Below are 14,425 nucleotides of genomic sequence, written 5' to 3' on the forward strand. Positions count from 1 at the left end.
CCAATATTCTCAGTCAAGTGACCTGTCGCTTGATATTGTGCAAGTGCACAGGTATTTAAACTAGTAATACTACGTCTCAAGTACTAGTTGTTTTCATTAACAGATGTTGTCGTCTGCCCTTCGCCGACAAATTTCCAGATATCGTGCCATACAAGCGTTCCGATATTTCAGTGTCATCAAGGTTTGTACCGAATTTGATGGGACCTACACCCAGTTCATTGGATGTCAATGCAATTATCGTTTTAACATTGTCTGTCCTGTGGCAGTGCATAGAACTGCTATTTTGTGCATTGGCAGTAATAGTTCCAAGACTGGTGGTGGCACTCCAGAGCATGGTCAAATTAGTATTTACTAGAACGACTACTATTAGTACAAGTACTAATAGTAGTCGTTCTACTGTAGTTTGTGCCTGAAGTGTACTAACTAGTCACGGACTGTATTTTACGTTTTTGCCTAGTAGTTCAAATGAGCTCGTGATGACTCGGTGTTGGAAAGACATTGACGAGCAGCATCCCCTTCATCATGCAGTCCTACTTCGTAGCTCCCTGCAGGTTGAACATCTTGCCCTGACCCACGCGCGATCTCACAGGTTTGGCTAAATTTTGAATGTTTGGAATTTTCAATCGCCGCATCGTAAACGTAGAATAGTACTGGGAACAAGTGCACATGCCGCTTTCAAGGGATATCCGTGTTGGTATCTTGAGACACTGAGCGAAAAAGGCATGCTCAGCGCTACTTCTTTCTCCTGGACACATTCATGCAAAGGCGCTGGATGGCAAAGTACAAATGGGACTGCGTGAAGCAGCGACGCGGGCAACATGGGATATCTTAGATATGGAATAGAGGCCTTAACCACGCCAAAGATGCCCTGTCGGTCGAGCCATTCGTCACCTGGGTGGTGCATCCCTCGATCATGTGCTTGGATGCCGCCTATGGTCAGAGTACATGACGCTCTCACCTACTTCTTTTGTTCAGATTCGACGGATGCCGGGGAATTTCCGCTCCTTGACCTTGAATGCTACCGTTGGGAAGCACTACGGCCACGTGAGCACAGTGGTGGAGCCGCGGTCGGATGTCGTGGAAACTTTCGGTGCGAATGCGGCGACATCGCAGCAAAATTCAACAAAATTTGATATCCAATCAAAACCCGACATTTAAGTATTAATTAGAAGAATGTATGTCAACTGTGACGTGGCAAACTGAGGGAGGAGCGTCGATTTCGTTGGAGAATGGCGCCACCACCGACGCGAAGACGAGAATGCAAATACGGCATCGTCGTGCTGAGCCAAACGCGCTTCGCTTGTCATGTACGATGTTGACGGATGGCTTTGGGCTGAATGATTTTCCAGGAGGAAACGTTCAACTTCGGAGCAGTCTCTGGACGCAACGCATGCATCGTCTGCGAGGTAGTGCACTGAAGAACCCAGTGAGTCGCCTGGTCCATGGAATTTGAATTCCGTTTAAACCTTCTCCGAGGAAAATTTGTCCGAAAACTCGGGATGTCTTCGCCCAGGCATGTCGACAAGCAGGACAAGATGCATGAATCCAAGCAAAACGTTGATAGATGTATGCAACTCTCTCTCACACTTGAAAACGTTGGGCTCGTGGAGGGCCAAGCAATTGGCGGTCCAGTCGTTGGACCAGTGGAGACTCGAGATGGCGAAAGCCCTAGAGAGGCACGATGATCTCTCTCAAATGTCAAACAGGAGCATCGGCGCTTGTGCTTCTTTGACGAGGTGGACATGGAGAAGTTGCCCACTACTTCGATATCCATACAAATGTTTTCGTTAACGACATGGATGGAGTAGCGATGTCGAATTGCATTCCATTCTGTGAACGAATGATGGGGAATCGACGATCATTCCCAACGTCACGTCGACGATTCAGGGGGCTGGACGTGCGACTCGGGGGGCTTCCCCTTTCGAAGTGCGTACGGCGGCAGGGTGGAAGGATGGCCATGTAGCATTGCTTGCGTATCGGGGGACAACAGAACGTTTCATCGTGGGAAAAGTTTGGCATGCGTCGTTTGAAAAATTTCAATTCTTTTGGAAACATGCTGGCCGAAACAGAAGGACGTTGAGGACGCACGACGTTGACCAAGGGAGCGTGGCATGTTCACGTGGATTCGTCCTATTGCTGGAGACTCCCAGGAAGGATCCGAACAGTTGTCGACGAGTGGATGGATTTCCCTTGCGACGGGGTCTGCCACCCTGCTGTCTCTGCATTTGAAATGGCCTCGTGGTCCCGATTCGGACAATTGACACGTTTCAAAATGACACACGTGCCGCAACGTCGCCACCTTCGCTACAAGAGAGCCCCCGCCTCTGGCCCCTCCCACGTCCATCCAATCTACTGCAAGAGGCCATCGGCCAAAGTCTTGACTGCAAAGGTCGTAGTCGCCCCCGCAGTTGTCGCGAGTGAGGTTTCGACCGGTACCGTATTCACCCTTGCCATGGCACGCCTCGCATGGCTGGCAGTCATGCGCATCATCGTCCCCTATGCACCAATCTTGCAAGTGAGTCTCTTCATTGCTTTGTCGGGCTTGATCGGCGTCGGCGACACGGCAGCCATGACCAAGTTTGCCATGGACGTCGCGCCGAATTTCACTCCGATCCAGAATGGTCGATGGAGCGACGGCGTGCGGCAATTCTGCTCCCTTTTTTGCATCGTTTGTGCCCTCAAGGTGGCCGGTATACACCTCGGCTTGTTCGCGCAACCAGAGTTTTGAACTTCACGAACCGAGCACTGTGTGCATCGATCTATTTAACAAAAGTTGAAAACATGTTCCCTAGTTCTTTGACTCACGACGATCGGTGAATTAGTTTCAGCCATTGTCCAGCATGCATCTTTCGCATGCGGCTCTTTTTTAACACCCTCTCGGCAGCAGGACACTTCCAAACGAGAGGAGGGCGTGTCATCGGCCAGAATGGTAAAAGGCCATGGTGGAGAGTCGTTTGAATGCTGCGGTTTGCAAGCATTGGGGAAGAGCGAGATCGCCACGTCCTCACCCTGTCGAGTCCAAGGGCTCGTCGCTCAACATGATGGTTCCTCTGGTGGCAACCCTCCCCCCCCGATACGCACCACGGTGTCCCCTACGATAGCTGCTTTATTTCATCAACTTCACCACCCGGAGCGCAATGCTTGGAGCACTTTGACATTGCCCCTTCCCCCACTTCCTCGAAAACGTACCCCCCTCATGAATTTCTGGGACCCCACGTTTTCTCTTGCGCCCACCGCTCTCGGAAAATCTGCGAGATCTACCGCTTGTTGCCATCATGGAACACTTCGACCTGGCTGGTGACCACGATGTTGACGACGAAAGCAATCGTAATGAAGACTGTCGACAACGTCTGGTCTTAAGCTTTGGCGGTGAGTTGAATTGTCGTGCGATTTGTTGAGTAACGTTATTGGAGGGATGAAGCGAGAACGTTCGTGACAAGAAAAAGGCCCAAAGCACACTTACCTGGTATACGTAGCTCGCGGGGGTGACCCCCCTTACGCGTTCAACAGACTGGGCGCTCTGACGGAGTGAAACTTTTTCTCGCGTGCAGGGGGCATGTGCCCTGGGGTGGTCGGTGCTCAAATCCACTAGAACAACCACCAGAAATAAACCACATCTTCAAAAATCTTGATTTTCATATTTACAACGCTATAACTTGATAAATCAAGCACATTGCCCCATCATGTTGAAATTTGTATGTCTACATGGAATTACGTCGATGCACTCTTCTTTTCAATAACCGAATGAAAAGATGCGGCAATGGCTGTCTACCAGGATATACGCTATACGGTATGCCATCCTCTACACATCAGCTCGGGCTATGTCACTACTTCAGATCCTAACAACACATAGTACAAGACTACCTCCATGGCACTGCATTCAACCGGCATGCCAAACTGAAATGGCCATCCACGGGCGCCGCCCTCTTGCTTGAATGGAAGGAAAAGCACATGCGCCGATGTGCCCCTAAACCACGGCAGTCCGACTCACGCGCTACCCCCTACCAACCATTCGCACCTCTCCACGGCACCCACGGGGAGACTTCCATCGCCTCCCCCTCTATCATCAACCGTCAAGACAGATTGTGTTGCATACGTGTGATGGGGCAAACACTCCCCCCACGCAACACGAGCCGGGCATCGCCTGTCTCGAGAATACTGTGCCGTTCATGTTATGTGTGGGTCGACATGATTCGGAACAAACACGCGGTGAGGGATGCGACCTCGTCGTCGCGGGTCTGCCGTGTTTCGCTGGTTGTGCGAGGTCGCAAGGTGGTGATGGAAGGTTCGCGAGCGGCGGCGTGCATGCGCCTCCAAGTCCTCAACGTAGTTCCGAGTGTGTATCAGGCGCTCCGGTTTCGTCGACTCGCCCGGTGGCTGCATGCCCAGCGCCGGTTGTGAGAAATCTCATGTACCGTCATATGTGTCTACAGTAGATTGTCGAGGAATTCCCAAACTTTGTTGCGCAGTCGCCGCGACGAGAGGGGGCGGTCTGGCACACGAGAAAATGTGCTCATTTTAGCCAATGGGCGACAAATACATACACGACCTAGCACATGATATCATGCATGCGTCATGTTGGAAACTACATGCGTTCCACTATCCATGCGTGCCTTGAAACATGTCGCGTTCTTCTACGTGGCGATTGTGTTTCCATGCGCTGCTGCTCCACTTGAGTCAGTGTCGCCCCGACCATCCATTTCCACCGAGATGCTGGGACCCATTGCCGCCTCGTGGCAAGAAACCAGACATGCCTAAGTTGAATCCCGTGTGTGGCTTTGCCCCGAATGTGTGGCCACCCGGCAGGGGAGATCCAGGGGGACCCAGATCCCCATCCTCCCCCCCGATATCCCTGTGCGATGGCGATCCTGCTTCGTTCTCATGGCGAAGTCCGTGGAGGGGACCGCCCACCGCCTGCTTCGCGAGTTCCATCGTGTCACGACAGGACATTGTCCCACCGTCGTACCCTTGGCTGTACAGTACGTTTGTGGTGTCGCTCGGGTCTGGCTCGGTGGTGGTAATGTGGCTCCGCCGCTGTATCTTGGCGCAAATGGGTTCGTTGGAGGCGTGCGGCGGTGGATGGAGGCCGGGCCGTGGTGAGCGCGGGGGGAGACGGTGGCGCGGCCATCTTCACAGCGCCGTCGTGGGTCTTCCTCAATATCGTGTACGTCGTCGTCGTCATTGGAGCCGCCGTCGAGATAGATTCGACACACACGCGCGCGGACACGTTGGCGGGCGCACGTGATGGCCATGGGATGTCGTCATGTCCGTCGATCCATCAACGTCACGGTCGAAATTTTCAAGCATGTAGTCAAATATCATCTTGATTTCAGTATGGTGCCGACGTGCCGTGTCTCTTGCGCGCGTCGATGGTCCCACCACAAATATTTCGGAAATATGACGAACTCACCATAATATGAAAGTATGCCGCACGAGATATTATCCACATGGTGATATATTCGATATTTTGGAAAATCGCGCGGTAGACGAAAATATAGCGTTCTTTGCTGCCACGGCGCCACCACCGAAACGTGGGACGCCACGACGAGAACCCCATCTGGTGGAGCATCCTGTCGGACGATGCCGATCGCGTCCTTGAGGCCGCGACTCGTTCGCATTCAACACACTCTGCCAACGACCTCGGCAAGACCACGACGGACGCCCACGTTCTCTTGCGACGTCGACGGAACCACCCGCCGCCGCCGTCCTACGATCGACCGTCCCGACGACACAGCATGCAATACCCCGTCACGGTGGTCGCGTCCCGACCGCTATCCAAGCAAGAGCACACCACATACCTGACCATGTCGACGTCGTCGTGCCAGGGACTCATTGAGAACGCGCTGTCGTTGTCGTCGCTGGCCGCGACAACGACCCGACATTGCGCCACGACCTCGCGCGATGCGACCGTACGTTGCGTGCTCTCGACCAAAACATTATCGTGACATGACACGATGTGGTCGCTGTAGATCCATCGCGGCCGCGATTGCGTCGACCCGAGCTTGCCTGCGCTGTGCGCCGTCACCAAGATCGAAGCCACGTTGCCGTCGATCGCGGCGCAGTACACGCTTGGGACGTTGTCGGACAAACTCGCACACAACCTCACTGACGACGTCGCCATGGTGAACCAAAAGCTCGCCAAGCTTGGGTCGCACGTACTGGCGCGGCAGCAGCTCTACTGCCTCGGAGGGACCACGACCGATATGCCCTACCACTACGCCGGCATTGTCTGGTATGCCCATTCGTCGCTTCCGCTGTGTGCAAGTCGCGACTTTTGCGTGCTTGAGGTACGAGCCATGGATTCGACCGCAGTTCTCGCACATTCCGACCGGGAATCGAAGCTGGTGTCAAAGCGCTGGGGACGGCTGCTCACAGTGTCCGTGGGTGGGCTTGTAGTACCACAACCAAGTCGAAGTGATGGACTGGCAGAGCAAGCGCCGACGGGGGTGGATCCGATGCCTTCAATCTGTCGATGTCATCGGGTGTCCATCGCTGCGAGCGTCCCGCGGGCACATTCGGTCGTCTATGTTTCGCGTACGTCCGGTCGAATACTCGTCGGATTCGCTCATTCTCGACTGCAGTCGGGTCAATTATTCGTTGAAACAGACTGCCCAGGCATGCTGACAGTGTACAGCGTCGCTGTGCATCACTACAACGGACTCCTTCCTCCAGGCGGCGCGGCCAAGTTGATGCGCCGCGAAGTGGCGACCATCTTGAAGCTGGAAAAGGCCATGGCGACACAACGTGTGCTCCAGCGACTGCGAACCGTCGAGCCGAAACAGCTCCAGACCGCTACGTTTCGTGCGACGAGGGTCCACTGCCCCCAGTGCCACCGATCCCGGTCATGGTTTCGACACCAGCGGGCCTGTGCGATATGTGGAGAAGTACGCGCACATGCGTCGTCGTATTTTCAAACGGATGACCTTGCGCGTAGGCGGTGTGTGCGAGTTGTGGCCGCGAGTGGTCCGTCCCGGGCGTCACCCCCGCCGCATTTGTGTGCTTGCATTGCTTTTGTCCAAAAGGCATGGCACCCCATCTCGGTGTTGCGCGAATTATTTTCTGCTCACACTTTGCTCGTAGACTCGGAAAGAACGAGCAGCTACGTGAGGAGCACGTACAGCTCGACCAACTCGACGCCGCGGTCCATGGCGCTGAGCTGCTCGGACGCCCAGAAAGAAATGTTGAAACAGCTCGCGTCCCCCACACACAGCGACTCGGACGTACGGTCGGAACTGTCGTCGTGGCTCTTCTCCGGCACTGACAATTCCGAGTTGGCCCATGTCATGCACGACCTCCAGCGGACACTCGAGCAATTTGAGACTGCAAATACACTGCCGAAAGCCCTCGAGCGCTTGGCGTGGGCCCATGGACTGTAGCCGAGGAACTGTCGTCGCTTCGTGAACGACGGCGGCGTATCGGGGGTGCTGTTTCAAACGCTCTTGCGACGCCACTCGGTCAACTCAACCGCGTGTGCTGCATCCAGGCCAGAAATACAGGTGTGCCCTCTCGAGGACGCGTGAAATGCCCCTGCAATAATGTTGTGAGCGTCAAATCGGTCCGGCTTTTTGTCCATTTCAATGCCGCGTTGCGATGCCACCCTTAACCATTTACGAGTGAAACATCGAGCTGCAGAGGCCACGGCGAACAAAATTCCCACAGACACTAGCGAGCTGTCCAAACCAAGGACATAGGTCGCACACCGTGCTGGGATTCTAGCAGGAGCCGCGTCGGTCTCTCGCTAATGCCGGGGCCACGTTGAAATAGTTGTTCAAGAAGTAGTTGGGTGCTAGTAGTGGTGCGAGCCCTTGTCTTGCTGACCACGGGTGCCGGTCAAAGTTGTAGCCCAGCATTCCAGGTACACTCTCGCTCCTGCTGTCACGAGGTTGAACAGACAATGCGCGAAGGATGCATGAAGCATGTGCCATACATCCCCATCGGACCAACCAGCAGACGCTCTCGATGCATTTCCCACGACAATGGCCACTTGTGGCATGGGATGCAAAGACCCGGGCATGGCTGGCGTCCACCGACTTCGTTGTGCCCTGGCCAAAAAGCATCCATCACAAGAGTCGACAGCTGCAAAGAGGAAAACACCATCAGAGTTGTCTAGGAGCACGGTGTGGTGTGCACCGATGGACGACGTGTACGTTACAACCGCGTCCACCACGTAAGAGAGGACGCGGCTGGATCGCAGCGAGCATCGGCAGCAGGGTGCATGAATGTGTGGCTGAAAAACTGACGTACACGTGCATGCGATGTTGCTCGAACGAGTCATGGACAACCCCCTTTGGCATGGCGCTGCGTCCAATCGAGGGTTCGAGGTCATGAAGCACTCAAGTCGTAGGATTGAGTTCCGGCTGCAGGGTGGGCTTCCACTCCCCACTTCGGTTCACCGCACGCCGTCGCCTGGGCCAGCCGCTGCCCCCGCCAAGTCGCCCGCCGCACCTGCTGCTATCGCTGCCAGTGTGTCCCCGCATCTTCGCATACGGCTTTAGCTTGTATACCTTGTCATGGCGGGACCTGAACTTTCGTCGACGCACGTGATTTACTCTTGCCCACATGGATCATGATATCCACCAGTACGACGGGGAAAGAACGTTGTGTAGCCATCGGCATGTCCAAGTCATGTGCAAATGCCATGCGCTTCCTGCTGCTGACCAGCGCCAAGTCGTTTACAAAAAGGGTGGCATGGCGCATTCAAATTGAAAACATCTCCAACGTCGTCGACACATTCCGACTCGTTCGAATGAAACACTGTCTTGCGACAGGATCATGAGCAGGCACCGTTCGAGGTTGCCACGTCGAATAATGCACGGCGGAGCGTCGTCGGGACGCCGGTGCGAATTGGGGTTCAATGGTTTGTGGGGTGCATATGCCTGCACAGAAGCAAGCTCTCGGCGATGGCACTTGCTTTCGTCAAATGTGTGCTGAGAGGCGGTGGCACCCTCTCTCGTGCGGTGTGCACAGGACTTTACGCCATGGCTAAACACGACCTTGTCATGCATGCGACGTTTGTCCAGCGGTGGGCGTATGCTTGGAGCTGCATCCGGCGAGGCACGAGCTGCACTTCGTGACGCGATGTCAAAGAAAGAGAAATCCCAACGACGTGAACGGGTCGACGACTGCTTGGAGCCATGCACTCCATGTGACAGGCCTCGTGTAGGCAGCGCGTACTTGTTGCAAGGAGGCACGTCACGAGAAATCGTCGCCGACAACACACAAACACGTTGAGCTGCGCCGCAAGGCGTTTGTGGTGGTGCTGCGAAATAGTCTTCTCGTTCGCACGATGCCACGCATCATCATGAGTTTTGCAAGCAGCAGACGTCCAAGCACCGAGGCACAACAAACAACTCACGACCCTGCCTTCATGTTTCATGACGGTGCGCGTCGGGGGATGGGCATCTCGACGCAGTTTGATCCAACTCATCCACGGATCAAGCGATCGGCTTCTCCGTCGTCAGAAGAGCGACATGCCAGTGCGCTCGACCGTGTTTGGGCACGAGAGGTCGGCATCTATTTTGGACCGATGACACCCCCCATGCCAGTGGAAACGGCCACCTGTGGTGCTGACGATGGGCTCTGCCTGCGGCATCCACGTGAACCTGGTCCAGGCAGCCAAGGCGGGGCACGTTGACAAGGTGCAGTTGTGCCTGGACAATCAAGCCAACGTCAACTGGTGCGACAAGGTTTGTCGACAGCGACGCCATGGGGGGGGTGTTGACTCGGGAGTAGGCCAAGCGGACGGCCCTCCACTGGGCCTCCATCAAAACCCGACCGGACGTTGTCAAGCTCCTGCTCGACAAAGGGGCGACTGTCGACGCCCCTGAAATCGTACGAGCTCCTGCTGCCGTGTTTGGACATTACACAGCAGGACATATATTAGAGAGGATGGACGCCGCTCCACTTTGCGGCGCAGAGTGGCCACATGGGCATTGCCAAGATGCTGCTCGACAAAGGCGCGAACGCCGACGCCGCTGAAAAAGTAGCGACGTGCAGCAGCGACATGGTTCGATTCATATTTCTCGACTGTAGAGACGGTGGACGCCACTCCACATTGCGTCGCAGCATGGGCACGTGCCTGTCATCGAGATGCTGCTCGAGAAAGTTCTCCACGTCGACGCGCACGAAGGAGTACGTTTGTGCCGACTCGATCGTGTGACGTCGAGTGGGATACTAGGACGGGTGGACGCCCCTCCACATTGCGTCGCAGTTTGGCCACGTTGAAGTCGTTGCGATGCTGCTCGAGAAAGGCGCGAGCGTCGACGCGACTGAAAAAGTACGGACCGACGAGATGCAATCGGGACAAAGCTCATCGCGTCGGCGGAATACAGAAAGCGTGGACGCCCCTGCACTTTGCGTCTCAGTACGGCCAAGCGGACACGGTCAAGCTGCTGGTCGAGAGAGGCTCGTACATTGATGCGGTGGAAGAAGTAAGGTGTGCAGTGGCGGCGCCGCAGTCACCCGCGCGCGCATGTCGATATAGGACGGATGGACGCCTCTCCACATTGCGTCGCAAAACGACCACGTCGATGCCGCCAGGATGCTGATCGAGACAGGTGCCAACGTGAACGCCACTTCGAATGTCGGTTGTTAGGATTCAGCGCCGCCAGCTCACGACGACGACACAGGATGGGATGACACCACTCCACCTTGCCGCAAGGAACGGCCGCATCCGAATTGTCGAGACGTTGGCGGCAGGAGGAGCAGACTTGTTTGCGAAATCCAAGGTATGGGGGCGGTACGCGATGCATGAAAAGCGTCTGATAGCGGGGGTTCACTCCGCGAGACCTGGCCATGTTACGAAATCAACCGGCCGTGGCGAATGCCCTCGGCAAGTGCGCACAGGTCGCGCGTTCCGTCCGCCTGGCTCCACTCACGAACGTGGCAGGAACGACCGGTGACGTATTTTCGCGCCGGCCACCTCGCCATGGCCGAGAAACACGCGGTGCTGGCCATCGCGGCAATGAACGTCAACAAGTCGGCGTTTGCATGGATGGGAGGCTGCTTGCTTCAGCAGCGCAAGCACGACGAAGCCAAGGCTGCGTTCATGTTAGGTCTGGAAAAAGATCCAAGCGATGCGGACTGCGCGTTCGGGCTGGCCAATCTACCACCGACTGCCGCCGAGCCCGATGGCTCTTCACCGGAAGCAGTGCGCCTCTTGGACAGCAACGAGTGCGTGATCTGCATGGAAAAGCCTCGCACCGCTGTGTGTGTCCCGTGTGGCCACTTGGCGGGATGCTACAATTGCCTCCTTGTCGTGCAAAGGAAGGGCGGATGTCCGATCTGCCGAAGTGCTATTGCTGCTGTCGTTCGCGTGTACGGGTGCTAATGACCATCCCAATATAAAAACCTCGCGCATGCTTCGTTCGAGCTGGACGTGTCGCACGAAGGGCGTTCGCCGCCGCCACTGGCCAGGATGGATCGCTTCGACGTGTGCGCGAGGTGGCCAGCCGTATGGAGAGGAAGGGCCTACCAGTTTTGGCAAGCAGAAAAACCAGCGCATATTCCGCGCAGAGCATGCGGGTGCCCTGGCAAGTGGACATTCAGTTGGTGAACAGAATACACCGATGCAGGTGTGTCCCGGAGCTCGATTCAATTGTTGTCGACACAAGCCAGCAAGAACAGCATGGCGCTGTACGTCATAGCGATGGGCATGACGTCCCGGGCGTCGAAAAGTGCCGATGCAGCTAGTATAATAAACGAAACGCGATGGATGCTTCCGACAAAGTCGTCGTTTAGAGTATACAGCGACAACCTTCCCCCACCACGTCTGCCGCAGTCCCGTTCGAAAACTTGTCTAAGCGAGAAACGCTGCCACTCCTCACGTTGGCCATGCTGACCTGGACTTGTTGTCGCTATCACGCGGCCATGCATAAACCACGTCGCATGCAATCGGTGGGATGATGCGTGAGCAAGGGTGCCCCTGGCCCGCCGAAACACAGATTGTGGTGGTGCTCGATCAGCCATCGTCAAACCAACAAAAAGCCAAACGTCGGTCGCAAAGCTCGCTCAAACCTGTCATCCTTTTGGCTGTACCGATCGTTTCCTGCTTTGCGGCATGACGTCGCCGATGATCACCATTCCACCGGTTTCATGCAAATTCCAAGTCGGAAAAATAGGACGCCCAGTCGTTGCCGCATCGACGTCGCGACGAAAATTCCTGCAGCTTGCGCAAGATCCACAACGAACATACTGCTCTGGCTGCATGCACCTTCCTCGGACTGCATCCAGCAGCAGCGATATCCGATTGCATAAACCATGCCTTGCTCGGTGTCCTCAACAACCGCACAGTTCTCTTGGACGGCCACGTTGAACTCCAGTCACCTGTCGTCATGCCTGCCCTCTCCGACAAAGCGACACCAGCAAACGCCTTGCACCTTCTTCAACCCTTCCAACAGGGCTCGTCATGCGCTCGATGCATCTCCACTCAGTTGTCGCCCACCGTGTCGTGCAGGTACGACATGAGAAACACAATTTCCCGACAAGCCCCCAGCAACCGCGCGAGCTTGGCCGTTTGAAGGCAAACTTCTAACGCTTTGGAAACATGAGCAATGTGTGCGCATCTGATGGCTCGGACGGCACGTCGAACTCGTACACGACGTAGTGATCGGATGCGCAGAAGTGGTGGTGCCAGAGCACTCGCAGGAAGACGAACCCGGTTGCCAGACTGGACTCGAAGCGCATGGAGTGCCATGCCATACAGAATGCGCAACGCCAGGACATCACGACATGTTTCAACAAATTAAACTGGACCATGCCACCACATGCATGTGCAATACCACGGCGGCTCACGCAAACGGTTCCATGGTGGCGCTGACTTCGGTCATGGACGTCCTGTGAATCCAAGGCGGATACAACAGTTCGCAGCAGTAGCGCCGCGTGGCCCAGCACATGACGCGGACGACACACATGCGAAATCCGACAACGACACCGCAGTTGAGCGCCATCGCCACCACAAACGTTCCAAGCGCATCTTGCACGCGGCCTTGTTCTCGCGTGAAAAATGCAAAATGCACGCCGTCGTGCCAATGCGCCAATGCCAGCGCCACCGCGGCGACGCATGCGACAACGTAAGCCGCCCATGCAATGGCGAATCCGGACAGCGCTGGCCGCACCACCAAGAAGTACATGGCTGCTCTTCGAACGTCGCGCCACGACTCCCACTCGGTCTTGATCTTGCAGCAGTATGGAGCGATGGCATGCCGGTGTCGGAGGATTGGCGATCGCTCGTACGCTAGCAGGGCATCGCCATCACTCGTTTGCAAGTGGATGCACAGCGGCTTGGGGCACACTATGTTGTGCATCCACGTCGCACAAAAGACAAGGAGCTCGACGACAGCGAGGGTTACATTGTGGTGCAACCACCGAGGGTGCCAGCCATGGACGTGGTAGCGCCACAGCGCATCGACAATCGTGCATGGAAGCAAGGCGACATAGAGTCCGAGCAGCATCACACACGCCATGAAAGCAACTAGGGACATTCCCACGTAGCCTGCACAGAACAGCAGACGCGTGTACGTGATGCGCTGCGCTGGCCACAGAACGAGGTTGGAGATAGATAGCTCCGCCAGAGGCGCATCCACGGCGTCATCTAGCACCATGTCCATCGACCAGTATCGGTGGAGTCGCTGCGCTGTCGGCATCTATCCGCGCAATCGAATGTGCCATGAAGCGGCCAAGCTCGCCGCGTCCAAAAAAGTATCCGCGGCATCGTCGGCAAGTCCTGGCGAAGCGAGTTAAATGCTTAAAACCTACTTAACGCGTTAAGTTTATCCCGCGATCTTTGGCAGTTGTGGCAGTTTAACCAGTGTTTAAAGGTAAACCGTAGACTGGCAAAAGTAAAAATCTTTTGCGTTTTCGCTACACTGGTTCCAACAATTCCGAATACATGATGAGCCATGGGTGCGCGCTGCGACGTGAAATCTGCACGAGAAGCCAAGCCAAACACTTAACAGCGTGCTCTCCACATGTGTCATGACCGTTGATCTTATGCCAATCGAATTCAATCCACGTTGTGCTTGGTAAAGTCTCTCGACAACAATGTTCCAACCACGCTCCACAAATCTAAAAAAATCTCTGAAAAACGATGGAATCCCGAACGAAATAATGAGATTTGTCCGATATTTCTTGACGATGCGATCGAATTTTCCAAGTACTTCGTCTGTTCCACATTTCTTTTACGTTCGACTTTTGAACGACCCCAAAAATTGATTTGACGACATATTTTCAAACAAATTATCATTTTATAAAGAGCATAAAAAACTACAGAAGGCATCCAGTGGATGCAAAGCGCCACAGCTCGAGTTTCGCGCTCAAAACTCAACAGCAAATTCCAACCACCGAAAAAAAATACCACACATAGTCCAACACAGTCATATTCAAATTCGACATGAATGTCCTCGACCTCGGTTTCTTCGCCGCGATC

General features: G+C 55.1%; 4 protein-coding genes across 5 annotated transcripts; 2 read left to right on the forward strand and 2 right to left on the reverse strand.

Annotated features, from left to right (window-relative positions):
• Positions 1 to 5,513: 5,513 nt before the first annotated feature.
• Positions 5,514 to 7,627, forward strand: H310_09646. 2 transcript variants are annotated; one of them, XM_008875783.1, is made up of 6 exons: positions 5,514 to 5,909; positions 5,970 to 6,287; positions 6,397 to 6,534; positions 6,582 to 6,884; positions 6,935 to 7,022; positions 7,081 to 7,627. In XM_008875783.1, exons 1-6 carry the CDS (start codon positions 5,736 to 5,738, stop codon positions 7,374 to 7,376), a joined length of 1,317 nt encoding a protein of 438 aa, XP_008874005.1. In that variant the 5' UTR covers positions 5,514 to 5,735; the 3' UTR covers positions 7,377 to 7,627. The 2 variants fall into 2 exon arrangements, with proteins under 2 accessions (XP_008874005.1, XP_008874006.1); XM_008875784.1 differs by having other exon boundaries at positions 6,935 to 7,614.
• A 1,190-nt stretch (positions 7,628 to 8,817) lies between these two features.
• H310_09647 (hypothetical protein) lies at positions 8,818 to 9,509 on the reverse strand. Its single transcript, XM_008875785.1, has one exon. The coding sequence runs from the start codon at positions 9,425 to 9,427 to the stop codon at positions 8,972 to 8,974; it is 456 nt and encodes a 151-aa protein (XP_008874007.1). The 5' UTR covers positions 9,428 to 9,509; the 3' UTR covers positions 8,818 to 8,971.
• Positions 9,510 to 9,524: 15 nt separating this feature from the next.
• H310_09648 (hypothetical protein) lies at positions 9,525 to 11,368 on the forward strand. Its single transcript, XM_008875786.1, has 10 exons — positions 9,525 to 9,686; positions 9,733 to 9,831; positions 9,884 to 9,982; positions 10,033 to 10,131; positions 10,178 to 10,276; positions 10,332 to 10,430; positions 10,484 to 10,582; positions 10,629 to 10,727; positions 10,768 to 10,845; positions 10,889 to 11,368. Exons 1-10 carry the CDS (start codon positions 9,573 to 9,575, stop codon positions 11,327 to 11,329), a joined length of 1,326 nt encoding a protein of 441 aa, XP_008874008.1. The 5' UTR covers positions 9,525 to 9,572; the 3' UTR covers positions 11,330 to 11,368.
• A 1,345-nt stretch (positions 11,369 to 12,713) lies between these two features.
• On the reverse strand, positions 12,714 to 13,709 carry H310_09649 (hypothetical protein). Its single transcript, XM_008875787.1, has one exon. The coding sequence runs from the start codon at positions 13,641 to 13,643 to the stop codon at positions 12,789 to 12,791; it is 855 nt and encodes a 284-aa protein (XP_008874009.1). The 5' UTR covers positions 13,644 to 13,709; the 3' UTR covers positions 12,714 to 12,788.
• Positions 13,710 to 14,425: the final 716 nt, after the last annotated feature.

This window comes from Aphanomyces invadans, assembly GCF_000520115.1.
Source record: "Aphanomyces invadans strain NJM9701 unplaced genomic scaffold supercont1.22, whole genome shotgun sequence".
Lineage (NCBI taxonomy): Eukaryota > Oomycota > Saprolegniomycetes > Saprolegniales > Verrucalvaceae > Aphanomyces > Aphanomyces invadans.

Bases quoted from the DNA above. Each gene is read 5' to 3' on its own strand.
- H310_09646 (XM_008875783.1), top strand. From the start codon at position 5,736: ATGCAATACCCCGTCACGGTGGTCGCGTCCCGACCGCTATCCAAGCAA. The intron at 6,535-6,581 runs GTACGTCCGGTC...TCTCGACTGCAG, and splicing joins TTCGGTCGTCTATGTTTCGC to TCGGGTCAATTATTCGTTGA. The intron at 6,885-6,934 runs GTACGCGCACAT...CCTTGCGCGTAG, and splicing joins CCTGTGCGATATGTGGAGAA to GCGGTGTGTGCGAGTTGTGG.
- H310_09647 (XM_008875785.1), bottom strand. From the start codon at position 9,427: ATGAGTTGGATCAAACTGCGTCGAGATGCCCATCCCCCGACGCGCACC.
- H310_09648 (XM_008875786.1), top strand. From the start codon at position 9,573: ATGGGCTCTGCCTGCGGCATCCACGTGAACCTGGTCCAGGCAGCCAAG. The intron at 9,832-9,883 runs GTACGAGCTCCT...GACATATATTAG, and splicing joins CTGTCGACGCCCCTGAAATC to AGAGGATGGACGCCGCTCCA. The intron at 9,983-10,032 runs GTAGCGACGTGC...TCTCGACTGTAG, and splicing joins ACGCCGACGCCGCTGAAAAA to AGACGGTGGACGCCACTCCA.
- H310_09649 (XM_008875787.1), bottom strand. From the start codon at position 13,643: ATGCCGACAGCGCAGCGACTCCACCGATACTGGTCGATGGACATGGTG.